This window comes from Myotis myotis, unplaced genomic scaffold (genome assembly GCF_014108235.1).
Source record: "Myotis myotis isolate mMyoMyo1 unplaced genomic scaffold, mMyoMyo1.p scaffold_m19_p_20, whole genome shotgun sequence".
Taxonomy (NCBI): domain Eukaryota; kingdom Metazoa; phylum Chordata; class Mammalia; order Chiroptera; family Vespertilionidae; genus Myotis; species Myotis myotis.
In genome coordinates this window covers 6,303,118-6,330,413 of record NW_023416325.1, presented here as the reverse complement: position 1 = coordinate 6,330,413, position 27,296 = coordinate 6,303,118, and the positions used below count along the sequence as shown (strand labels likewise).

The 27,296-nt window shown below is 46.3% G+C and overlaps 1 protein-coding gene across 3 annotated transcripts in view; it reads right to left on the bottom strand.

The window, feature by feature from the left end:
• Window positions 1-691: 691 nt before the first annotated feature.
• Window positions 692-27,296, bottom strand: part of OPCML (opioid binding protein/cell adhesion molecule like) — an 855,685-nt gene continuing 829,080 nt past the window's right edge. For 2 of the 3 annotated variants that reach the window (XM_036354494.1, XM_036354492.1), the window contains 4 exons: window positions 17,461-17,598; window positions 16,949-17,069; window positions 16,322-16,473; window positions 692-1,367 (listed from right to left, as the gene is read on the bottom strand). In XM_036354494.1, the coding sequence (XP_036210387.1) occupies window positions 1,267-1,367; window positions 16,322-16,473; window positions 16,949-17,069; window positions 17,461-17,598 (512 nt within the window). In that variant the 3' untranslated portion in view covers window positions 692-1,266. The remainder of the gene's footprint in view (window positions 1,368-16,321; window positions 16,474-16,948; window positions 17,070-17,460; window positions 17,599-27,296) is intronic. The other variant, XM_036354493.1, reaches the window with a different exon arrangement.

Here is a 27,296-nt window from a genome sequence, read left to right as displayed (position 1 = left end):
TGACTGATCATTAGAATTCTACTTTGGTCCATCCGTTAATTGCATCTACGTTGGGTGGATGGGATATCATATTCCAAAGAGTCCATGCCATATTGCTTTTCTATGCTGTTAGCCTGTGAGATCATTGGCTTTCACATGAGAAGCTGATAGGTAATTTTGAAGATGCCAATGTCTGCTGAAGGTAGAGGAGAAATGAATACAGTTGAACAGACACAATATGATTCGACATTAACATGGTGATGAATTGATAGTGAGTAGTGAGGAAAGAAATAGAAAGAAGTGTTAGAAAATTACATTGATGGATTGACAAATAGAGTAAATAGATTACTAGAGAGAAAGATGGGTGGGTAGATAATTGAATGGAGAGGAAAATCAGACAATTGAGTAGATGGATAACTGTATGATTACTTTGATAGATAGCTTGATAAAACCTAAACAATCAGCTATCTATAAATCATTTTTATGAGCTGAATAGCATTTTATTAAGGGAAATACTATCCTCAAAATGTCTACCCCCCTTTTAGTCATTTGACTTCTAAATTTTTAGTATGGGGTAGAGTGAATAGCTTCAAAGCTCGAATCCCTGTAGCTGGTGAGAAACGCATATAGAGCAGAGTACCTAGAGAAGATGCAAATATATATATATATATATATATATATATATATATATATATATATATATATGCCTTGAGATAACTTCCCAGAAAGAAAGGATGTGAACCCTAATGTAATTAGATAATAATAATAAACATGGAGAGAGGGATATGTACATTGTAATCAGGAAAATGGTCCAAAGCTTAAAAGACACAGGTAATAGGACACTTGGATATAACTCTTGCTGTGCACTACATTATAAGTCAAGTTGTGTCTTCAGGGTGTTTATCACGAGGCACGGTTTTGCCCAAATGGAGCTCATGTTTTGGTATGTGGGACAGGAGAGGTTTGGTGGTGATGATGATGATGAGGAAGCAGAGAAAAGGGAAGAACCCAGGGAGCAGGAACAGATTCCATTTTTGGACACACCAATGAATGATTCGCCTACACATGGTAGAACCCTGCCCTCCCCTCCCCCAACCCCACTCATTGAAACTGGAAAAAAAGTCAAATAAACAAACAAAACTGAAGAATACAAATTTAAAAAAATCAAGAGAGAATATCAGAAACAAAGAAACAAAAAGAAGCCCAAACTGGTTTGCCCTCCGCAGTGTAGATTAAAGTCTGTGATATGGAGAAGCAGGCGTTGCTCAGAGAACCTATGGTTTCTTATCAAAACTTGATGAAGAAGTGAGCAAAGAGGGTCCCTGATAGCCAGAGACAAGCCAGTGCTCTAGAGGCCGAGTTTACACCATCAATGACTGCTCCAGGCCCTGTGTAGGGGAAAGAGAGACAGAGCCATTAGCATGCACCCAAAGGTACCATACTTATTGCTGAGCAAATATATAGACATGCTTCTCTGTGAGCATTCCCCCACCTCTCACTTCCACCACTGACCCTTCTAAGTCTGGACAAATGGAAAGTGCCATGGGGAGTATTTAGAAACTCAAAGGGGCAAATCAGTGGGATGCCTTGACCACGATAGCCTGCTCTGAAAGATGGGGTTTAAAAAAAAGGGGGGGGGATGCAGGGAGGTAATGACAGTAAGTTAGGCCTATGTGCTAAAAGTTAAGGCTGCAGACAGGGCTAAATGGTATGGCAGGGCCTGATGGCCATTTCATAAATATTACCACTAATGTGTTCTGTCTTTGGAGATAGAATCCTGGTCAGACAGGGATGCAGGAGAGAGCCATGGGGTGCAGGAAAGAGTCCAGAGTAGAGAGAACTGGGAGGGGGGTGGGGGCTTGGGAGGAACAGAAAAATTTTGTGAGCAACAAATATGTAGGTGTTGATGTGGCCAACATTTCATCGTGTGTAACTTGGTATTGTGGAGGTTCCTCCTGATGTAGTTGAGGAAGAATACTCAAGAGTTTTAAAGATGAGGATTGGGTTTATCCCATCAGCCCATGGTGCCTCTTCAAAAGGAACAAGGAAGACTCAACCTGTCATATCCTAACTGCCAGCTAATGATGCAGCCTGAAGCAATTGTACCTGCAGCTCTTTCTTTCTTCTTCCCTCCGTCTGACCCTTCTTCACACAGCCCTCCTGAGTCATTCACATTCCATTGAACAAGACTATAGAATCACACATGCTATCCATTTCCTTTCATCTGTTGTCCTTGAGAAGAAAGACCGCGGAATGGCATTATCCTGGCCTATTCAAAGGGCCCAGGACAGATATGTCTGTGGCTAACTCTGCCTCTGTGCTCCTCCATCACCTTTATTGGGAAACCACAGGAATTTAGGGTCATAATTAAGACAGGCAGCTAGCAAGCAGAGAGTATTCCAGGGAAAGCAAAAGCAAGTACAAGCCAAGGGATTAGAAGCCATCAATAGACATTCCTATGAAGCTGTGACAAAGGGAAGGAGTTGCAAGCAAGACAAGCATGCCTCCTCTTCCTTTTCCAGCCAGGACTACACTGCCTTTTTAGAAGGAAATTGGGTTATTGGAAAGGAGTGTGGCTACTTTAAAACGCAGAGGTGGCATAGGGGCTGCTCAGATAGGGCCCAGTCATTTGGTATGTTTGTCAACCTAATGGTGTGGATCTGTGCCTGCCTGGGAAGGGACTGATGCTGACCTTTGCCTGAGAAAGATAGGTCTCTCACTTCAGCAGAGAGCATTCAACTGTTCGAACTTCAGGGATTTCAACATGGACAAGTTTTCTTCCTCTGATTTACAATGTACATAATTCTCTTATTGACTAAAAATTCAGTTTTATATGATATCTTGAGAGTCTGGCTCATATTTCTCTGCAGATTTTTTTAAAATAGAGTATCCATAGGCAAGGGCAGGATAATGTCTCTAGCTCAGGGCTACAATCTCCACGGAGGCTCCATAAATATTTATGGAAAGTAGCTTGACTCTGGGGCCTCCATCAGTCCAGATATATACCCCGAGGAAGCCTACTGAGTTGGAAAATTTCCAAGTTAAAGTTCAAGGTAATTTTCTATATTGTCTTCTGGAAAAAAAAAGAGAGAATAATTTAGATGTTTAAAATGAGTTTATAAGAAAATGAGCAATGTAGATTTATAAAACCCATATGGTTCTTTAAGTGTCTAACCACTGTGCTGTACACCTGTGCCTTTATCTAATCCATTGTGTTGATATTAACTTAAGAAACAGTTGGAGCTCTAAAAGCTCTTCTTTAGAGGGACAGAAATCTTAGCGTAGGGATAACTTTATTTCAACTTCTACAGCGGACTTTAGCATTTTGGTGATGTCATGATACAGCACAAGGTTGCATATCGCTAAACAGAGAAGAGAAGTTACGTATATAAGAAAGCAAAGCATAAAAAGGTGAAGTATAGAGAGAAAAGAAGGTGGCATCATAAAGAGAAATGAGTGTCTCTCATGGGATATAGGTTGCCATCGATGTTCAGTGCTGATCAAGCAGGGCTTACAGCCACAGTTGAGCTTTAGTTGCGTGTTCCAAAGAGTGGCAGCCATGAAGGTGACTTCATGGATATAGAGGCCTCAGTTTGCTTTGGATCACAATGGTGACAAGTATGATTCAAAATGGTAAACATACATGAGCTCATTTAATCTTTACAAAACCCACTGAGCTATGTACCATTGACATTCCCATGATATTAATGGGGAAACTGAAGAACGGAGCCGTTAATTACTTTAACTATGGTTACGCAACTTACACACCCAGAGCTGGGTTAGAATTGAGTTACTCTGTGGACAGAGTCTGAGCCCTTGATTATTACAACTCTACTTCCTCTCTATGGATAACAATACTTTTTCACTTTTTCCAGGGACCAGAGCATCATGTGGTGAGAGGAACAATGGACTAGGAATCTGGAAATCCAATTTCTCATGTGACTCTGCTACTCCCTAGCTGAGTGACGTCCTTTTTCTGGTCTTGGTTCTCCCACGTACATTGTGAAAGGAGGTTGGAATTGATGATATCTAAGACTCTTCTTCTATTTGCATTCTGAGTTATTGTATTAATAGAGACCCTACATCTGGTGCTAGATTGGACAGCTGGTGCGCAGTCAGGTGGCCTTTTCCAGTTGATACAAAGTCATCACCATTCTGTCTTTATCACAATACCTTGAGATAGCAACAGAGAACCAAACATTCCTAGACCCCAAGGTTTTCTTTCCAACGGCCTCATTCTCTATACAGCTTCAAGGTAAATGAGCCCTGGTTTATAGTATTATATAACATGGCAGTTTACTGCCAACGTAACTTTGGTCAATGAGCAATGACTGAGCTATTCTGGCCAAGGAGCTGATCTAATCCAGCATGATGGAGATTAAAACTAGCATTGCTTTCCTCATACAGATCCTGGACACATTGGAGATTTGGCAGGTGGGCCAATACCAGTGTCATGGGGGCTCTACAGGAGGGCTCTCAGGCTCTGTCCAGAGCAAGAGGAGACTGGTTCACATCTGTGTACCACTTAAGACACAGTTGAGCCCTGGCTGGTTTGGCTCAGTGGATAGAGCGTTGGTCTGCGGACTGAAGGGTCCCAGGTTCAATTCTGGTCAAGGGCTTCTACCTTGGTTGCGGGCATATCCCCAGTGGGGGTTGTGAAGGAGGCAGCTGATCAATGTTTCTCTCTCATCGATGTTTCTAACTCACTATCCCTCTCCCTTCCTCTCTGTAAAAAATTAATAAAATATATTTAAAAATTTTTTTTTTAAAAAAAGAAAGAAACAGTTGAAGCTCTAAAAGCTCTACTCCAGAGAGACAGAAGTCTTAGTGTAGGAATAACTTTATTCCCACTTTAGCATTTCACTCCCTAGATTGGAGAAATGTGGGACAAAAGCCATGGGCAATGAACTAATTCTTGAGTTGCATCTGTACAGTAACCCTGATTCTATTGGAAGTGAAGGAAGCATCCGGGTTGCATCTCTCCCATCTGGCCTCTATGCTCAGGCCACTCCCATGATGAGGCAAATCCTTCCTTGTGCTTTAATAGTGAAGTGATGCATTGCTGCTGCTTAACTATTTGGTGTGGCCGCATGACCACGCAGTCTCACTTCTGGTTCCTCAGGCTGGTAGGAGGCTTTGCCAACCTTAGCTCAAATAATCTATTACAGGGGAGAACATGATGCCGGAAAGACTCATTCCCTGGTCTGAACACACGTTTTCAAATGTCAAAATGAAGATGCTTTTCCATGCCGTCATTTGTTCAGATCCCAGTTGCACAAACTTCTCCAGGCTGTTGATACCCGAGATAATACCAGTTTTAATTCCAACAAACCGGGTAAGAAATTCAAATGGTGTTTTCATTCTTATTATCTTATTTACATTTTCAAATGGAAATAGGGAAGAGCGTAAAGAAAGGTAGGTCTTATGACAAACCTAGAATCCAGAATTTGAATATGTAAGGCAGATTTTCAACGCTATAAACCCAAATTGGCCTGACTCCAAAATTATCAGCATTAGTTTTCAACTATGTTTTTGTTCTTCCACAGAAAACTAACCCTGAGGTACACCTGGATAAAGGACAAGTGTTTGAAGAAAAGATGGGACTGAAATAAAGACGGAGGAGCAGGGCCCAGGTATGCAGAGGCGGAGCAGATGTCTTCCAGGGCCTTGAGAAAGGCTTTCTGGGTCTCTGCACAGCCCTCCCTTGGCCTCACTGCCTTGTCTCTGTGGCCCTAAACATCCTTTGAGGTGAATCGCTGACCACTGCAAAAGTGCAACCAATCCTGACAGCTCCTTGGAGTCAGGCCAATTTGGGTTTAAATCCTGTCTCTATGGCTTGCCAGCTAAGTGATCTTCACGTCCTCTCAGTTTGTCATTGAGAATGTGGGTGAAACACTGAGTTTATAGGATAGCTAACGGATTTGAGTCATGTGTCTAGTGCAGGGGTGGGCAAACTTTTTGACTCGAGGGCCACAGTGGGTTCTTAAACTGGACCGGAGGGCCGGAACAAAAGCATGGATGGAGTGTTTGTGTGAACTAATATAAATTCAAAGTAAACATCGTTACATAAAAGGGTACGGTCTTTTTTTTTTTTTAGTTTTATTCATTTCAAATGGGCCGGATCCGGCCCGCGGGCCGTAGTTTGCCAACGGCTGGTCTAGTGCCGGGGTCAAAGTAAACATGTGACCCTGGCAACTGCTGCTCTGGTGGTTCCACACCCCCTACCTTCTACGTGGATGTTTTCCAAGTACATTAAAGCTGAGGTCAGATTTTGGTGGATCAGGGAGTGAGGAGTTGAGATGGGTGAGATGGGGGGAGTGGTGCTGAGAGAGGTCATTAGGGTGTGGGGCACTGAGCAGGGAAATTGGGAGAGGTCCAAAGCCAAGCTCTGTGGTAACGTCCAAGGGCAAAGGATCAGTCTACAAGGGCAATGGAAAGTCACAGCTGTTCACTCAACAGGTGTTTTGGGAGCCGGCCATGGGCCAGGTTCTGTTTGCAGAGAGAAAGGTAAACACCAGCTCTGCCTTCACAAAGCTTGTGCTCCAGTGGGACTCTGAATATTCTCTGTGCTAGTCTAAAGCTGAATCAGTAAACACATGAACAAAATGAATACATATATATTTAAATCCTCGCAGATTCTGAGAAGAAAACATTTGGAACAAATAGGTGATCATCTCTTTCATCTCAGGAATACCCTTCCTTCTGGGTGATCTTGAAAAGACAGAATTCAAGAATTAGAGAGAACCGAACTTGAATTTTGGCTCTGCTCCTCTCTACCATGATGACTTTGGACAAGACAGTCACCTTCCCTGAAACAGTTATTATTTTTTAATGTATGAAATGGGGAGGGGGTAGTTTCCCCTACTCTTGCAATGCTGCTCAGAGGATTAGTTCAAATGCTGTGTTAGATCACTGAGTATAAATAAAGGATGCATAAATATTAAGTAAATTAGAGCCAGAAGAGGAATAATTGCTGATCCCTCAAATGGCATCTTTTGTGGGGATCATGCTTTAAGTGAAGAGACCTTGTGGGATACTAGGTCCTCAAGGATAATTGTCAAACACCAGCTGGAGGCAAACTAGGCATAGCCAACAAGCAGTGCCCTGGCCCCTCCTGAAACGATGCCAGGAGGCTGCCAACCACAGAGAAGAGCATCCTAAGGAGGCTAGTCCTTCTGAGGAAGGGAATTTAGATGCCCAAATCTTGGCAAATGCCACATGTAAAGAATATTTATGGTTAACAATAATTTAATTTAGTTACAATGGTTCTTACAAATATCAGGTTTAATTAAATATTTTACAGGGATAAATTGAAAGTAAGAACATGTAATTATGCCCTTTCCCCTCACTCTAGTCCCTCAGTCTTCACCCATTTCAATGTTAAACATGAACTGTTTTCTTCAAGCCTGAAGCTGAATAGCTTTGAAAAGCTTAAATGATGTTGCAAAGCCACCAAACAAACTGTGAGTGTCAACAATGACAACAGCAAAATACCTTGGGGACATATATGCAGACAAAAATAAGTTAGTCTTCAGCACACAGAGAGAAGAGACAGAACCTTAGAAATGATCGTGAGATAAATTTCAGAAATTGTAAATGGAATAATGGTCAATTGGTGTGTCCACTCTGGGCCAGAAGGAAGGTGTTATGGCCACAAGGGAAAGTCAGGGGCAGGGAGGGGCGGGGGGTGGGGGGGTTGACAACTACATTAAGAAATAACAGCCCTAGCCGGTTTTGCTCAGTGGATGGAGTGCCAGCCAGTGGACCAAAGGGCCCTGGGTTCGTTTCCGGCCAAGGGCACGTGCCTCGGTTGTAGTCTCCTCCCCTGTCTGGGCCTTGGTTGGGGCCATACAGGAGGCAACCAATCCATGTGTTTCTCTCACATTAATATTTCTCTCTGTCTTTCCCTCTTTCTTCCGCTCTCCCTACAAATCAATGGAAGTTATTATGGAGGATTAACAAACAACAACAAAATAAACAAACAAATAAAATAAAATAAAATAAAGTCCACTTTGGAGAGGCTACCTACTTCGTTAAATTACATAGACTAAGCATTTGATATTTAAAAAGCAAATGTGAGCACTTAACATTGAATTCACCTGCAGGTCTGGCTTCAGGAACCAGGTTTGCTGCTGCAGTCACAGGGGGGAGGGGCCAGGGAGGGAGGCTGATCACCCTCCCTCTGCAGGAGCAGGAGCTGGAAACCAAGTGCCCAAACTCAGCACGAAGTTCCCAGAAAATTGCACAGGCTTCCTGATGAGGTCCTGCCCCGTCCGGGGTTCGGAAGCTTAGAAATTAAGTGTCCATTACGGGCGATGCAGGTGCTGAAATGTGTTACCACCCTTCCTTTCCATGACTGCGATAAACACATGGCATGGCTCTTTAGCAACCTACTAAAATAGCAGGTGGTAGTGTGATCGCATTTAAAGAAGAAAAAGGAAAGAATCCCGCAGACGTTTGCACTCCGTGGTAGCACAGTCAGATCAAGGGTAGGATCTGAAGTCTCCGAAAAGAGAGTTTTGTTCTGAAAAGGGGATAGTTTTCTAAGTCTGAATATGAACTCGGTGACCTTCCTAATGAGACACCAAAAGGATCAGGATGTTCTTGGTGATTAAAAGAGGAGCCGGGAAATCTAATTAAGGGATGTATGCGTTACCCTTGTGGATGAAACATAAACCTATTTTCAGCTGCTGAAGGCGCAGCATCCCCCCTCCAAGGGGCTTTCCTGCCATTGTCTGTAATTACAGTGCAGTGCGGTGCTGTTTTACAGGGGGGGGTTAGCTGGGCTCTGCTGGGTGAGGACCAGCGGATGAGCAGCACACACGGGCAGCCATCTTTGCGTTGTTCTCTCTAGCACGCCCGGTTTCGTGTTAACCACAGAGACAAATGTTGAAGTTCCCTGCAGAAGTGAATGCAAATCTGTCAGCTCATCACAAACCTGAAAGAGGCGAGACCGTGGTCCATGCCGAACCATAGGCTGTGGCGCGTGTGCTGACATCAGCACAGCCTGGCTGCTCCGTGTTAAATTCTAAACGCTCAGGCTAATCGCCAGATGTCAGTGATTCGGGCCGGGGGTGGGGGTGCGGGGGAGCCACGAGGAACCTCATCAGAAACGAAATGTGAAAGGTCTGCATTTTCCCCCCCTAATATGTTGACATTTTGCAGGTTTGGGAAAATACAAATGATAATGCTGCTGTCATTGGCCAAAAGCAATGGTGTTTCTCTCTGACTCATCTCCTCCCACCTGGATTTAAATTGAGGATTTGGAAAATAAAAATCATATACGTTATCAGCAGGAAGTGGACAAATCTGTGCAGCTTTTGATGGCTCTGCAAGAAGAAATCCTTTGGTGAACATCTTTCTAAACAGTGAACTGGGATGTCTGAGATAGTTTTGCTCACAAGAAAAACCCACGGGGGGAACCCTAGATTTCAAATTAGAACTAAGAGGCTGGAATGCAAGGGAAGGTATCAGAGAAATAATGCTTTGCCTTCCTTGGGAGGAGAAGACAACAAATCCTTTTGAGCACTTGGCTTTTCTCTGGTTAGTGAAGAGTTTCATACTGTATAGAGGCTGCAATGAATGCCTCATTGACTGGAAGATATATTTATTAATTCAGCAAATGTTTACTAGGCAATAACCATTGCAAGATACAGCCCAATATTCTTTCTTTTTTTAATATGTTTTTTATTTCAGAGAGGAAGGGAGAGGGAGAGAGAGAGAAACATCAATGACTTCCCTGCAGATTTTGATGAAACAGGTCTGCGGCAAAACCCATGACTTGCACTCTTAAAACACCCTGAGTGAGTCTAACCCAGGCTCAGACAGTGCTTGGTAAGGCGCTGGAAGACATGGATGGGGCCCTTCCGCTCAGTCATACTGAGCCTGGGCAGACCTATGGGGAAGGTGGGGAAGGAGGGGAAGGAGCTAGAATCAGACTAAGACAGAATGGGAAGAAGCTAATCACCATCTGCTCATGTCCCAGAAGCCAGGAGTGGAATGTTGGGGGCGCATGGGGGCCGGAGCTGGGAGGAGGCTGGATGCACTGAGGGAGCAGCGCTGCTAGGCCAAGGTGTGAAAGGCACTGGGAGGAGGTGGAGATACCACCACTGACCCTCCTTTTTGGGGGACTGGAGGGAAAGGGAAAGGGCAATAGAGGGTGGTTCATGGTCAGAGTGCTCAGGGGAATCCTCACACTCCTCGGCCCAGTCCTCAGGCATCACCTGGAGCCATTTAGGGGAAAGGTGTGGTTGTTTGGACACCTCTATACATGAGGGGGCAGGAGTGTGTCGGGGAGGTGGGCGGTACAAAGGCAGGGACTTAAGTGCTCTGCCTACAAGGACCTTGGGGTGCACGGGGAGGGCAGCAAAGGGTGGGAGAGGAGAGGAGCTGGTCACTGCTGCTTCTAGCTGGAGAAAATCCCATTTGAAGAGCCAGCCTGGTATGTGTATTGATTCTGGAGGAATGGCCACTGGCCAAAGAAAATGGAGACTCTGTCTTCAGGGTTCCCAGGGGTTGAGGGGACGCTGAGGTCGGCTGCAGCTTACTAGTAGCTGCTTGGAGGGGCTGAGGCTTTGCCGCAGGAAAGAATGCAGAGCCCAGATGTTGCCTTCACTGGAGTCTTTTGCCATTTTCATTCGCAAGGACAGGATTGCTCTGAGTCGTCCCCTATTCCTGATACTTAACTCTTAATGTAACTAATTTGTACCGCTATGATTTCACAGATAAAAAGTGAGAAATCTGTTTTCCTCTCTGCAGCGATGCCCTCCTTTCTGGCTTTGTTTGCATTCCCTGCCCCTCTGCCTGCTGGTTCCAGTAATCCAAGCATTTATATGGCTCATTAAGCGTGTCGCACTCTCTGCAGCGTGGATGTAAGGATGTAATCAGGGTCGGAATCTGCCCTCTTTGCACTCTAAGGACAGGGAGGCAGGGCTTCTTGTTCAAGACTCAGTGGAGGCAATGTGAGTTGGCAAGACCAAGAAAGGGAAGGACTTCTGGGAGGGCAGAGCAGTGGGCAGCAAGCTGAGCCTGGCTGGCAGGACCTCAAGGTGCCAGGCTCAGGTGGGCCTTCAGCGGCTGCACCCACTCAGTACAGCTGACGTAGACTTAGAGCAGGCCTCCTCGCAGGAACACAGGATGCTTGCCACCATGTCCGCGGGTAGGGATGCTGGGTTTTGGAGATCTGTTGCTCACCCTATATTTTCATTTCAGAACAGAGACTTAGAAAGCTGAATGTAAGCTGGGAGTCCCTCTGGTCCTGTTATATTTTATAGACAACCATGGAGCAGAGGGAATAAGAGCTTGTCTGTAGCAAAGTGGGGACCAGAACCCAGTTTTCCTTGCTCCTGGTACTGGTTTCTTCTCTACATTCTGCTGCCTTTTCAGTCCCTGCAGTTGCCCAGGACTCAAGAAAGTACACAAGCTAAAACGCCACTTTGAGTTGGCACACTGCCCGTGGCTTTTGAAGGGACAGTAACTGGTGTTTGAGAAACAAACTTCTCAGATGGAGGCCAAGCACTGATCCACCTATGGGTGTCTCCCACCTACCGATGTGCCTGTCACAGTTTACCTAGTCACTTCCTGTTTCAGCCCACTCACCACCGCACTGTCCCCACTGGCTTTGTCTTCTCTGAATTGGCTCTTGTCCCATCTTCCTTTGTTCTCTGCATGCAGGTGGGACATGTATGGGAGATGTGCCTGTGTGAGAATTCTGTTAGGAGAATGTGTTCTCTGGCTTCTTGGTACACAGTCAGAGGGTCTCCAAAAATGAAACTTACAGTCCTCAAGGGCAAACGCCAGTGCATGCCTGGGAATATGGTGTGTGTGTGTGTGTGTGTGTGTGTGTGTGTGTGGTATGTGTATATGTGTATATGGGTTGTAAATGTAAAAATGTTCTTTAAAATAACGGGCTTTGATTTAGGTAGAAGAAGGGAGACTTGAGTGTGCCAAATAGGTGCAAGCACGCTGATTGTTTATAGGGGGTTCTACCCAGAAGGTGATCCGCCAAAATCTGTGATGCATTGCCAAGCAGTGTGAGTTGTAATGAAATAGAAAGAGCTGAGACACTGGAACCAGACACATGGGCTTACTTCCAGCTCAAGCACTTTCAAGCCAGTGTGAGTTGAATAATCTGCCTAACCTATCAAATTCTTCCTCTGTACAGGCTGGAGAAATATAGTATTTACTTCCTAGAGTCATTAAATGAGGTAAAGCAGGGAGAACATTCAGCCCAGTGGCCCCTGTAGGTGGTAAGTGATAAGTAATATTTTGCACAATCAGGGGGACATTGAGGGCTAGAAACAGCATTCATGGACATCAGAAAGGGCCTGTGAACTGGACAACATCCCCTTCGTCTGGTGTTGAAGCGATTGCCACTCAGGCAGAGCATCAGAGAATCATTTTTGTGGGGACCATGCAGAACATCTTACCCAAACGCTTTCACTGATGAAAAACCCAGAGTGCACCAAATTGATTTCCCAAAACCATTCAGAGTGAGCAGCCGAACCTGGCTCCAAGGAGGCTCCGACTCCTAGGCCCTATTCTGTTGTCACATTTCATTCCTGAGCTGAACTCCAGTCCCTGGTATCACCAACCCAACCCTCCATTCTCTGCGTATATTCATTCATTCATTCATTCATTAATTCATTCATTCAACACAAATTTCCTGACCGGCTACTGTGCTAGGTTTTAAGGATCAATCCAGACATGGTCCCTATGTTCATGGAGCACATAGGCGGAAACAGAAAAAAGTCTTTGATAAAAGAAATGAAGCGAATGGAACAAAATATCATTGCAACTAGAAGGTGAAGTCTATAGACGTAGGTATCTCTCTGTGTGTCACTGTTGCATCCTCATCACTCTGAGAAACTGGCTCATGGCTGGTCCTGAGAAACATTAGTTGAGTGAAGGCTGGCGAATGCACTGTGTTAGTGCAGCGTGTAGAAGTGTGACAGGGAGTGTGTATAATGGGGGACTGACCTCCCCTCTGAGGTCAGGAAAGGCTGCCTTCAGGAAGGGATGCTGAACGGGGAGTGGACACTAACCGGACGAAGCGAGACACAGCGAGTGATGGTGCGGTAAGTGAAAGTGGACAGGAGCCTCTGGAGGAGTGGAAAGCACAATCCCAGCAGAGCAATACGCCTGGTAGCCATATCAAGAGCAGCAGTGATAAGATGGATGACGGAAAACACTGGCAAATGCCAGCGAGAACTATAGAACCTTCTCTTTATACTACAGTCTTCAGCCTGGCATACCTCTGTGAGCAGCAACATATTATTGACAAGTCACAAGGACAGGCCAGGAAGTACTGTCCCAACTTTAGCAGAGTAACTGAGGTCTATCGTCTTTGTGTGTTGTCAAAGTCATATATGTAAACATGTGTGGGGCTCTCTCCATATGTATGACCTTATTTGGCACGCTCACCAGCCTTTAAAGGCAGGTATTAAGATCCTGATTCCATACGTGGGGAAAGTGAGGCTCAGCAAGGGTAACTAGCTGGAACGTGGCTGGCCAAGTTGGGATATAAAGCTATGTCTTTCCTAGTGTCTGAATTGTACTTCCTCCCTCCCCCCAACTCATATGTTGAAGCCATATGTCTCCAGTGTGTATTTGGAGATGGAGACTATAAAAAAATAATTAAGATTCAATGAGGTTAAAAGGGTAGGACCCTCATTCATCAGAGTTATTGTCCTAATAAGAAGACACACCAGAGAGCAATCATCTCTCTCTCCACCCCTCCTTCCCTCTCTCTCATCTTCTTTTCCTCTCTTTGATCCTCTTTTCTCTTTCCCTTTCTTCCTTTCCCTCTTTCTCCCCCCTCCCCTTTCTCTCTCCTCCTCTCTCCATCTCTATATCCACCTCTATCTCTCTCCACAGATGCTCACAAGCAAGTCATGTGAGGACAAAGTAGCCATCTAAAAGGTAGGAAGAGAGCCCTCATCAAAAACAGTTTTGGCCTCCAGAACTCTGAGAAAACAAGTTTATGTTGTTTAAGGGATTGGCCTATGATATTTTGTTATGGCAGCCCTAGCAAATTGATATCGTCTTGATGTATATCTGCTGTTGTTATCTGCTATGACACACCTCTTTCCTTAGTTCATGATAAAGAGGGACAAGATCCTGAATCACCTAGTGGTCAGACCTAGGCTGCTTCTGTTGGCTCTACTCCGTGGTGGGCAAACCGCGGCTCACGAGCCATATGCGGCTCTTTGGCCCCTTGAGTGTGGCTCTTCCACAAAATACTACGTGGGGGCGCGCATGTACAGTACGATTGAAACTTCATGGCCCATGCACAGAAGTTGGTATTTTGTGGAAAAGCCACACTCAAAGGGCCAAAGAGCCACATGTGGCTCGCAATCCATGGTTTGCCGAACCGCAGTTTGCCGACCACTGGCCCTACTTCCTGTCACTGACACCACTAGCTGAGGGGGTGATAGCAGGGTCGGTGGCTGAGCACTCTAACCCCACCTTTCCTCGTGGTTTTCTCAAGACCAAGGGTGGACAGTCATAGACCTCAAGGTGTGGGCGGAGCGAGTGGCCTGTGACTGTCCTAGATCCAGCTCTGTGAAAAGACAATCACAGAGTGTTTCCAGGTCTGGGCAAGTCAAAGGTTAGCACTTTTTATATGACTGAGAGTGATCATATGAAAGGAGGGCTGTGAGGCTCTGCCGCTGCAGGCAGAGCTGAGTACCACCTGCTGCCTCATCTAAATGCCTCACTCTCTCTCCCTAGCCTCTGGGTAAACACCAGCATCTGCTGAAGGGCCCAGTGCAGATTCACTAGCTAAGTGTACCTCAGTGTTGCTTAACCTTTTTCTTCCTCCTTTACACTCATGTTTAAAATGGGGTTAATAACCTGTCTGCGTAGCACTAACATGATGTCTGGAAATCAGTAGATATATTTATTATTATTAATGACTCCAAGCACTTCTACTTTACAATAAAGGTTTTAGAATTAAGTCTTTAGCCCTTTTTGCCTTGGGCTGAAAGTATAAAACATTCGTACGAAGGTGACTTCCCCATGGAAACAATAATCTGATAATCCATTTGGTCTCTGGCTGGCTTCCTCTTGGTGTTGCTGTGTATAGAAATAGCAGAATGGTCATCCTTTTAAAGGCCACCAAGTAGAAGGGGTTTTTTTTGTTTGTTTTGGGGTGGGGTGGGGGTGGGGCAGGACCCTTTCCCTGAAACATATAATGGCATTTCATATGTATGCATGTAAAAGCTATCTCGGTCTACATGCCTGCCACTTCAACTGTACAAACCAAATCCCTAAGTCTATCTACTAAGGATAAATCAACCAGGGAGGTGGAGCAGGCAATTCTGTCTCTGAAGTAGGCTCAAGTTCAAACGCATAGGCATTCAGGCAGGCAGAGGAAGGAAGGAACATGCGGTACCCACCTGCCACTGCTGATGAGGGGCTTATTTCTAAGACACACACAGCACAATGCACACACCATGCAGAGAGAAAACAAAAGACATAGATCACACATTTCAGATGGTTGGTGGACGCCGTTTAGTCAACGTCAATGCCGAAAGCTTTTGCAGTGTCTGATGGGCACATGGGAAAATGAATACCTTTTCGTTCTACTCACCAGATGCTTCCCTCCAACCACATCTCAGCAAATCAACAAATACAGACACACAAGAAATCTCACAACAAGCTGGCCCTGGTCCTTGGTGTGAAACGTGGCACAAAGGAGATGGACAGGGCAGTGCGGGAAGATTTAGTGAGAGAAGGACAGGGCTGCCAAGGGAGGCCGCCCTGGCTCTGGGGCGCTCTCCATCCATGTGGGAGAGAAAGGCCTCCAGAGAGAAAGGCATTGACGCTCCCGCTGTGGACAGAACAGTCCTCATGAGGAGGCCTCAGAGGGCTGCTCTGTTCCTTCCGATGAATGAGGACATGACACGGCAATCAACACGAGAATCATGATGGCGGCAGTTGACTTGGCTTAAAACTATAAAGCCAACCCCCCTCAAAATCATAGACTCTTACTAGAGAAGGTACCTGAAAATTATATCTAATTTGCCTTGCAGATCTTTCCATAGCACTACAACTGAACTGTCCCCGGGTTCTGTGTTGTTATGGCAACCACCATCAAACTTGGTTCCGACTTGGGTTTACCCCTTTTGTAAGGTGCAAACCTTGCCTTTCAGTAGACCAGGGGCTAGAAACACCACTGTTCCACATGTGAGGAGAGTAACAAGGGGAAGCGTTTTGTATCTAAGGGTGGTGGGTTGAGCAGTATGGATGGACATAGGCCAAGCAGCTCATGCCTTCCTCCCTCATGTCCCTCGAGCCCCTCACATGGCCGAGCCCATGCGCCCAGGCTTCCCGCACTCACCATACAGTGTGATGCTGGTGTTGGTGTTCCCAAGCTTGTTTGTGGCCACACAAGTATAGTTCCCATAATCCTTTTCTGAAACATTGAAGAAAGTCAGAGTGGATATGCGCCCTTTATTCTCAATCCTCACGCCGTCCAGGCCGGTGGCTAGCCTGCAACAGAGAAGGCACTGCTGGTCTGGTTCTACAGATATAGTAAAACAGTGGACAGGTGTTGGGAGAACTAAGATACCACAGGCTAACCCTACAGGCGGCCTTCCCGCTCCCAAACCCCTTTACTCGGACTGACTCAGTTCCTGCACCTTGAACCATAAGCATCATAGCTCCCATCAGCAGGGAAAAGAGAAGGATGCTAACATTCCAAAGGCTACTGGTTCTCATTATCAAAGATTGCCATGTGTACAGCTAACCTCAGATTTGGAATAAGCTCAATTCATTAGCCCATTTCCCAGGTTCCTCCTCTTTTATTTTATTTTTTGTGTGTCCTTGTTTCTAGTTCTTAAAGAGCCTCTGTTATAAAGAAGGCGGTAATGCATTTTGGTTCCTCCCTTACTGCACCCCTCTCCTCCCATGTAGGAAACGCCCCGTCAGCTCTGCTCAGACAGCCCTGTTTCCATTCTCACGGTACCTGGTGTCTTCCCTGAACCACTGGAATTCAGCGGTGGGCACGGCAGATGCTTCACAGCTTAGGATGCCCTTCTGACCAACGGACACACCCATGTTCTTGGCTTTTGAGATATAGGGAGGGTCTGTGGGAAAAGGCAAAGCAATTCATGACATGGATAAAGGGCACATTCAGTCGCCCTGTTGACAGATGGATTTCTTTCGGCACCTTCCCTTCCCAGTTAAATTACCAACTATTTTAGGGGAAAACCTTCTTGCTTGAAGATATTGCCTCACCCCCAGCATCTTCTTTAGGACTTTAAGCCAACTCAAAGCTATCCATTCTCCCCATTGGCTAAGAGCTGTGACAGTCACAGGAAGACTGGAATGGGGCACAGCAATTTAGTCAAGTATTTTCCTGATGGAGACAACTGGGTCTTTCAGAAAACAGCATTGCCATTACCAGCTTGTCCCTCTTAGACCCTCCTCCATCTCTCCCCTCCCTGCCCCCTCTGGACTCCCTGACAATGCACTCACAGTTTACGGTGATTTTGACTTTCCGCACATCAGGAGCAGCCACATCGTTCAAGGCGCTGCATTCATACTCTCCCGACTGGTCACGTTTGATGTCAGAGATTTCCAGGTATTCGTCCTCACTCACAAAGCCCTGGCCTTCTGGGAGCAAAGGAGCAGACAGAGAGCAATCATGAAACTGGGAAACCAGGGACGGAGCACATGCACGTCTAGAACTGGGAGGAGGAGGGATCTGAAGCGCTGCAGAGAGGGGGTTTAGACATCAAGATTATAAATCGCCACGTTGGTCCAAAATGATGGCATTTGAAGAAAGGACTTTTCTGCTGGAGTCTTGGATCAATGCCTTTTTGTCCAACTCACTTTAACTTTTTAGACTATTTGGTGAGAAGATATTTTTTTTCTTATATGATTCGTATGAGGATAAACTAAAAGAGTACAAGCGAAACAGGACAGCACATTACTAGAATCTGATATTTTAGAGAATTGCCCTGGTCAATAATATAACAAAGACTGTGGGAATAACTTTAGAGTATGTTAGTATGGCCACCTTCATTTTTTCACTATGTAGAAATGCCTCTGAATACAGAATACAAACTACTACTTCTTGCAGAACAAATAAGTGGCCCCTTAACATGTTAATACAAATAAATGCCAAACAGCCAAACAGTTTGGTTTCAAACTGTGAAGGAGAAGATAAAGTAAAGAATGAATGAATAGGAAAGGACTTTGTGACTGCTATGTATTAGGTGTGTTATAATCTCTTGCCAACATAAACATGATAGTCCCAAATGATGGGTCCGCGGTTACTAGAATGGTCTCAAGGATTAAATACCCGGCTTTGTGGGGAGCATTCTGGAGGCTTAGAGGGAAACTTAAAAAATGTCAGAGAAGACACTGCAGAGCATGGAGCCTCCTGGGGCTTGGGGTAGGGCCCTATCTGTAGGAATCTCAGAGTGATGGTGCTGGTCGCAGCTCTCGACCCCAACAGACGTTTAATCAACCAGGTTAGTTCATATCGTAATTCCTCAAGGTTCATTAGAGGGAGATATATATTCATATTCCTTTTTTCCTTATTGTTCTTAGACTTAGAATTTCATAATTAAAGGAGATTCTAAGATCACTCATTTCAGGGAGTCTAATAAAGATGAATATTGCCTCACTTGTTGAAAAAAGGCTGGGTGACCAACCTATGATTTATAAGGGTTAAACAACAAAATTAATCACACCAAAACGACTTTGTAGATTCATTGCACTGTTCCTTTTCTGCGATGAATAAATGTGGCAGGATCGAAAGTCTGGCTTCCTTGGAAGACTCTATTATTCTTTCCAAGTGCACTAGAGGGTATTTGCCACAGGTAATTCAACCCCACCGCATTTATCCAAACAAATGAGCAGCCCCCATGCAGGGGGCCTGACTGGTGCCTCAGGCAGGGTTCCTGACCCCTCTTCTGGGAGAGAAGGGGAGAGACCATATCATGGGAAACAGGACAAGACAGTTGCCGTGAAAGGCAATGAATACAAGTCAATGTAAGAGTGATGGCTGCTCAAAGGGAAGGGTTCCATTCCCAGAAGAGGCAGGCCAGTGTGCCAGGACCCTGAGTGGTTCCCCGCATTTGTGAGTAGGACAGTTCCTGGGTCCTTCATGGGAGGAGAGGGAATTCATTTTCACCATCTGTAACGCCCTTTTTATGGGATGGATATGTGACAGCAGAAAGGAAGGAAGGAAGTGCTTCTTGTAAAATGGGGATCATTACGATAATGCTACCTCATTAGGTGAGAGATGAATTTGTCAAATTTGTGCTGTAAAGTGAGTGCTTCTCAGATTTTAATTTGCATATGAATTCTTCTGGGATTTAAAATATATAGAGGGAGATCTGAATCAGTGGGCCGAGAGGGGGGCCTGGGATTCTGTATTCCTAACAAGTTTCTCCGTGCTGCGGGGCTGAGGCCCACTCTGAGCAGTGAAGCTGAAAGGCACTGCCAACTTCTGCTCTAGGCTCCTCCTACTCACACACGTATAGTTACCTGGGCCTGTGAGGTGGCCAGTAGGTCAACAAGGGCCACCGAGTGCCCCCAGTGCCCAGGTCTCTGCGGAGCAGCACATCAAGAACCGGGCTCGGAGGATCCACGGAGGCTGAGTGCCTGAACCCCTAAAGCTAACATTCCCACCAAGTCTTTATGGTCTTACTCCAAAATACGCATCCTGTCAACGCAGCTCCTTTGCTAAGAAATGTGAGGCGTATGTTGAAGCTCCTCCCATCGCAAGCCCATTGAAGGTGATAAGATGCTATTTTCTTATCCACTGTGAGTCCTGGGTGAGCTTTTAAAGCAGGACAAATCTAGGTGGCTCCGTGCCTGGAGATCTAGGAAACTGCAGGGTTTAATGCTCTCCTGCCCTCTCCAGTTCTGGTTGCAATGCACAATTCTGATTCCATGCTGCAGAGCAAGGGGCAAGGCCAAAACACGTGTTCATCCTCTTTGCTAGCTGCCAGGAAGCCAAACCACTGACTACGGAGGCAAAGGGAGGGAAACGGGCACAGAGAAACACAGAGAGAGGAAGAAAAAGGAGAAGAGGAGGAGGAAGAGGAGGAGGAGGGGGGAGGAGGAGGAAGGTTGCACTATTGTGAGGAGGGAAGGAAAGGCAGCTGCAGGCAAAGTGGGCTGGGTGCTGTGGGAAACATTCTGAAGATACATTCAGAAGGGATCTTAACGAGATAGGCTGCAAGACTACAATAGGTTCTCTGACAGAATGTAGGGAAACAGGAGCTCCCAATGTGCCCCGCAGTTTCGCTTCATGGTAAGATGTCCTGTAACAAGCCAGTAACCCAGAGGCATTATCAACTGTCTTACATGTTCAGACAGCCCCACATACCATGAGTGCGGGCAAAAGGAAGTGACTGTGAACACTGGCAGAAATATAATAGAAAAGAGGGGTCATTTCATTCCACGGAGGAGCACTTCAAAGAAAAGTTCAATTCACTGTATTAGCCAGATTAAGATCTGCAAGGACACAAATGAGACCGTTTACCAGGGGACGTGGGAGGTCCCTGGGACAGGGCCCCTCAGGAGCAGGGCACATGCCTGGGGGTGGGGTTCTGTGGGCACCAGGGGTTTCTTCTCCAGGGACCATACTATGACTTCACACAGTCAGAGAATGCAAAGAACAAGCCAAGGCTGGACAGCGACTGCTCTATCTCAGAAAGGGAGGAGCACAGAACTGTCTCTGGGAAGGAGCCTAGCGCAGCCCGTGGCCCTGACCTCACACCCACAAAACAGCAGAGTTGAGTTAGATGCTGTGGGGGTGGAGATGGTGTGGAAGGCAAGGCCCTTGACCCTGGATAGTCTACAGCAGTGGTTCTCAACCTTCCTAATGCCGCGACCCTTTAATACAGTTCCTCATGTTGTGGTGATCCCCAATTTCATTGTTACAAATTGAACATAATTGAAGCATAGTGATTAATCACAAAAACAATATGTAATTATATATGTGTTTTCCGATGGTCTTAGGCGACCCCTGTGAAAGGGCCATTTGACCCCCAAAGGGGTAGCAACCCACAGGTTGAGAACTGCTGGTCTATAGTCTCATGAGCCCCAAATTGGGGCAGTTTATACTTCCCTGTCCCTGAGCTCACTTTTTAAATTATTGATTGTCTTCAGCTCCCCCAAGGGCAGTATTGGGGGTCATTAGAGTTGGATGAAGCCTAAACTATTAGGGATGAAGAGATCGAATAGGAAATCCAGGGTAAATTCTGGAAGCTTCTTGACCCAGCTCTTCCCCGCTTTCCATCCTGTCCTGCCATGCCAGCTGCCTGTGGACCATCACTCATGTCCAATGTTTTTCTTCTTTTGTCTCAGCCAATTCCTTGGAATTATGAAGTTAAAAGGATGATGAGGGCCCTGACCGGTTTGGCTCAGTGGATAGAGCATTGGCCTGCGGACTGAAGGGTCCCAGGTTTGATTCCAGTCAAGGGCATGTACCTTGGTTGCGGGCACATCCCCAGTAGTGGGTGTGCAGAAGGCAGCTGATCGATGTTTCTCTCTCATCGATGTTTCTAACTCTCTATCCCTCTCCCTTCCTCTCTGTAAAAAGCAATAAAATATATTTTTTAAAAAAAAAGAAAGAAAGGATGATGAGGATCAAAGGCATCAGCCTTCCACTTTTTTGGATTATTACCCCTCGCAGAATATCTTCCCCTAGGGATGGCTTCGGCGGCTGGCCTACTCTGATGCTAGATGATTCACATAGTCCAAAAAGTTGTCCTCCTAGCGGGGCAAACCCTGCCTGGCAAACCCTTTGACGTGATTAAAAGTTGCCTCCTAAGTGCCATCCTTCTCATGAGCCATGGAAAGCAGCTGCTCTACCTACAGAAGTTACGTTGTGAGGTTAAATGTCAGCACCCATCACAGCTTTTGCCAGGAGACCTGTCAGTTGGTGACGCAGTGGCACATGCCTGGGTGCAGGTGCCATAGAGAAAATGAGCAGGAGTATAAGAATGGGGGAGGAGTGGGGGGAGGATCAGAGTTCAAGGAGGCATCTACACAGAGAAGAAAAGGCAAGGGGGAGAAATGCCATAGGAAGAACTCGGATGAACAAGAAAGCTGGACGAGAAAACCAGCAGCCGGAAGGAAGCCGGTGCAAGTGGGGAGAGGTGAGCACCCACGAGTCCATCTGGCTCAAATGGTAGCATTTCTGGAAATGCAAGAAGTTTGCCTACTGTCCAGCACAGGGGCTCTTATAGATGAGCATATTAATCCTGGCTTGGAAAGTTGGCATCAAATGCCATTTAATTAGGTGCATGCCTCTGACCTGCTCTGAGAAGGAATTGCACTTTCTCCTTCTTTGAACTCCTAGTGTATCTAGTATAAGATAAACCTACAGTATTTGTTCACTCTACTGGTGGCTACACGCTTGGAAACTCTGAGCCCCCCTTCCTCCCAAAAATAAAACAAAACAAAAAATCACTCTCCCTCTCCACTTACTTAATCTCTCCTGTTTCTGCCAGTTCCTGCCCTCCACCCCTTGACTCTCCTTAGACTACTGCTGGCCATAAGCACCTCGGGGCTCCCCCTCCTTAATTAAACCAGGGCGTGTGGACAGCAGTACACTCCATCCCTGCCTGCTCGCAGCTCCCAGAGGCATCCCTTCACTGCATTGAAATTAATGAAAAGTGTGATAAGCCCACTGTTTCATTTTCCCTTAATTAATACAAGCGATGGACTTGTGCTAAAGTCATTTGGGTTTGGATACTGAGCCTCTGGGTCAACATCTCACTCGCCGGCAGTGACAGAAGCTCCTTGTCTTGGGCTCAGATAACCTTTCTCAGGCCGAGGCCACCGGGACCTTCCCCAAGGAAGGAGCAGCTTAGCTGGATCCAGGCTGCCGGCTGGCCTCCTTCCCTGGAGCTTAATGACAAGACCCATGTGTTACCGTGAAAGTCAACTGAGAGTCTAGAGGGGGAAAGAGTGCATTGATGATGCTCCCAGTAGCTGGGGACACAAAGACATTTCCCGCCAATGGTGAGTTTCCTGAGTCGTTCCCCTGTTCTGATGGGACAGCTGACAGGAGAAGAGAAGGACTCAAGTAAGTCATCCAGTGGGCGTGTCCAGAAAGATCAATTCTGATTCACTGGGCTCTTCCCCCCCCCATCCCCCCCCCCCCCAGGAGAAAAGCCAGAGATGAAAGGATGTGAAGGGTTTTGTCTGGTGGAAGGGGCAGTAGAAGAGACAGTCAAGGAACCAATGGGCGGTGAGGTCTAGGAGGAAGTGCCTAGAGGTCTCCTCCAGGGGGCACACCGGAATCACCCAAAGAACACTTTACAACAGATCTTGTGCCCATGCTCACAGATTGACTGCATTGGCCTCAGAGGGAGCCCCAGATCAGCCTTTCCAGGGGATGCTCCTGTACAAGGATGACTGAGATGATCCCCTGGTTAGTACCCTGAGGGCTCTGTGGCCTTCGCTCTCCAGGTGCCAGCCACACCTGTAGACTCCCAGGCTTCCTTTGCTGGGGAGGCACTCGGGGCTTGTAGTACACCTGGCATGACCTGGGGAGTAGGAGCATCTGATGTGACCTCGGTTGCCCTGGCCTTCTCTGGGGTCCTGACATTGCAGGCTCAGGAACGGAGACATCCTGTGGTGTCAAGGTGGCTCTCATCTGTCACTGTTCTGCAGCTGCTCAGAGATGGGCAGGAAAGGGTTTTGACAAGTATGAAGGACTGTGTGTGTCTGAGGGTAATGTCTCGTATTAATGGGGGAAATTAATTATTTCCTTTCTCTTCTAAGACTCCTTTTCATGCCGATTTTGACAAGTAACTGCTTTTATTCCCTCCCCTTGATGGGTAGATTGGAATAATGTCTTAAAGGTACCACTAATCATCCACTTGAATGATGTGAGGCCCATTTTCCTGGGTTTGAGGGTAACTGGAATACAGGAAAATGATGCTGCTCTCTTCTCTCTGCCCTCCTCTGTTTTCTCTAAAAACATCCCTTCTTACTTATATGACTTCCCTCCCTGATCTTTCCAAACCAGGAAACAGATATTGTGAGGTAAGGAAAGGGGCCTCAGTGGCAGCGAAGGCACCATGCTTGGCACCACACCTCCCCTGTCCTTCACCTCCACTGCCAGAGCTGACCTATGGGTTCACCAGGACAGAGCCAACAGGATCTGAGGGCCATGTGATGGCTTCTCTTCTGTGTCACTTGCTGGGATCAGGGATGCCTGGATGGCTGGTAAATGTTAATCCTGAGTGTGTCCCTGAGGGTGTTTCCAGAAGAGACTAGCATCTGAGTCAGTAGACCCAGTAATGATTCCCCTCCCCAAGGTGGGTGGCCACCATCCAGGCCTTTGAGGACCTGAAAGAACAAGAAGTTGGAGGAAGGGCAAATTCTCTTTCCTCTTGAGCTGGGACATCCTTCTTCTCTGACTCTTGGAAGTCAGAGCTCCTGGTCCTTGGGCCTTCAGAATCTAGGTCTTAAACAAGTGCCCTTCCTCCCCCACATCCTCTGAGGCTTTGGCTTAGGATCGGGAGTTACATCCTCCACTCCCCGACTTCTGACGTTCAAACAGACTGAATTACATTTGAGTAAGCTGCTTAAACATGCTGAGCCTCCTGTATCATCACTGGTAAAGGTAATGGGGTTGGACTAGATTATTCTTAAAAAGTTGTTAGGTCTAACGTTTGATAATCAATAGCTGGTTGAAAAAAAATACAGTGGGGCCTTGACTTACGAGTGTCCCGACTAACGAGTTTTTCGAGATACGAGCCGTCTCTCGGCCGATTTTTTGCTTTGAGTTTCTAGCTAAAATTCGGGTTATGAGCCAGCTTCAGATACCCCACCGCTAGTTGGCGCAGCGAACGTCACAGTGAACGCCACAACATCAGCCCAGCATCACGTGTCATTGTAATGGTAAAAATTGATTTGACATATGGGTAATTTGAGTTACGAGCTCCGTCACGGAACGAATTAAACTCGTAAGTCAAGGCCCCACTGTAATGTGTTCCTTCCAGTCATTGATTAGAATTGTGTGTGTGTGTGTGTGTGTGTGTGTGTGTGTGTGTGTTTAAAGAAAAACTATAGCAAAATAAGGAATATATCTCCCTTGGAATCTCATGAGAAGAGACAAAGACATAGAAAAACCTAAAGATTCTTGAGCTTAAAATCAGAAGGCAATTCATCTCGAGAAGAAAACAGTGATATTTACAACTGCACAGCCAATGAGCTGCAGAAAAGGAGAGACCATTTCCATCAGTTATTATTGAGGGGAACAGAATTTCTCAATCACCAGCAGATTGTCAATGGGGGCGACAGCTCATCCGGGAACTCTTGTGTCATAGGCATTATTAATTAGGTACTAACTTTGTCCAATTAGCAAGGACACTGATGAGATGGTGGGGAAGCAGAACACAGGGAGGACGAGAGGAGGCAGCCCGGTCAATTTCTGAGATGGAGGCGCCGAGCCCTGAGGGACCCTGGGTCAGCACCTGCGTAGGTAGCTCTCCTGCTGTGATGAAGAAACACTCTACTGCTTTCCTTGTGAAGAGCCAGCCAGGTGAAAGGGAGTGAATAATGCATGCTTCATTGCTGTTTATTTTCTGTCTCGGCAGCGCTGCCATGACTACAGTGGGCACCGGCCTGGCCAGGAGGGAGCTCTGAGCGTGGCTGCCTCTCTGACTGCTGACATTGCTAGGTTCTCCACCTACATCCCTAGACACCTGGGTCCCTCAGTTTTGGGGAAAAGGACAGACTGCCTGTCTCATTAGACCCTCCTGTAGATTTGTGGAGAATGCAAAAGCACAAACAAAAGATGTTTTGTGTGCTCCTTTGACGTGCTGGGGTTCCAGTGTGGGTCTCAGTATACAGTTCTATCAACTGAGTGAGGTACCAAGATTCTCTGGCCCTCTGTTTTCTATCTTCCTCTATGGTACCACTTTAAATTGTTTAAATTACAGTACTATATTAGCTTCTGATGTATAACATAGTGCTTAGAATTCAGCGGTTCTCAACCTATGGGTCGCGACCCCTTTGGCGGTCGAACGACCCTTTCACAGGGGTTGCCTAAGACCATCCTGCATATCAGATATTTACATTACGATTCATAACAGTAGCAACATTACAGTGATGAAGTAGCAACGAAAATAAGTTTATGGTTGGGTCACAACATGAGGAAATGTATTTAAAGGGCCAGAAGGTTGAGAACCGCTGGCTTAGATAGTTACATACTTATGAAGTGATCACCCCAATAAGCCTAGTATCCACTTGGTACCACATATAGTTACTACAATATTATTGACTATATTCCCTAGGTTGTACCACCTTACACCCCCACAACTGTTTTCATAACTCCACCCACTGGACCTCTTTGCAATGGAGGATAGGCCTCCAATCCCTAACTCAGTGGTAGGCAAACTGCGGCTCACGAGCCACATGCGGCTCTTTGGCACCTTGAGTGTGGCCACGAAGTTTCAATCGCACTGTACGTGCGCGCCCGCACATGATATTTTGTGGAAGAGCCACACTCAGGGGGCCGCAGTTTGCTGACCACTGCCCTAACTGTTATGGGTCCCACCTGCTGGACCCTTTGTAACATGGCAGGCTAGTCTACTGAGGAGCTAAGGAAGGTATGTTTGGCTCTCAAACCTGCAGAAGACAGGGCAGAATGAGAGGATCTCTCTCTTTTTCTTATCCCCCAAAGGCCCACGGCTTTGTGATTTCTCAGTTCTGAGATTCTTACCTCTCAGCTTGTTAATAACTTTGGAGCCATGGGGTCTAAAGCAGTTGCTAGGCACCCAGACCATGATGATCACTCAGGCTTTTATTTTAAAGAAGCAGGAAAACAAAGAGTTGAGTTTGAACCCCTCACTGGGATTTCAAGGAAATAGAAACTATTGAGTAGGGGGGGGGTGGTGCAAGAGATGAGCCTGGGTGTGCAGTGGGGAGTGTTTGAGGCAGGCTTGCAAGTGGTTTCGTTTCAACAGCAGAACTGGGACACCATGGAAAGCAAGGGAAGAGCAGGAATGAGGCGGGGAGGCAGGAACATTCTGGAAAGCACATTGTAAGTTATTATATCCCTCTTACTGCTTTTCTGAGGAAAATTACTTTTGGCTCCTGGTTCGTGGATTCTGGCTCCAGGGGAAAATCCTGCCCTGTGCAATGACCTCAGGGAAATTGTAATCACGAGCCAACAGCTATTTCCATGTTTTGCTTTCTCATCACACTTTCCCGCTTTCACATTATCAGCAAGAAAAGATGACTACTGTGTGCAAAGCACATGATAAGCAGCATCGTTTTGTGTGTGTTTGTTTATTTGCGGGGGGGGGGGTGTGGGGGTGTAAAATACT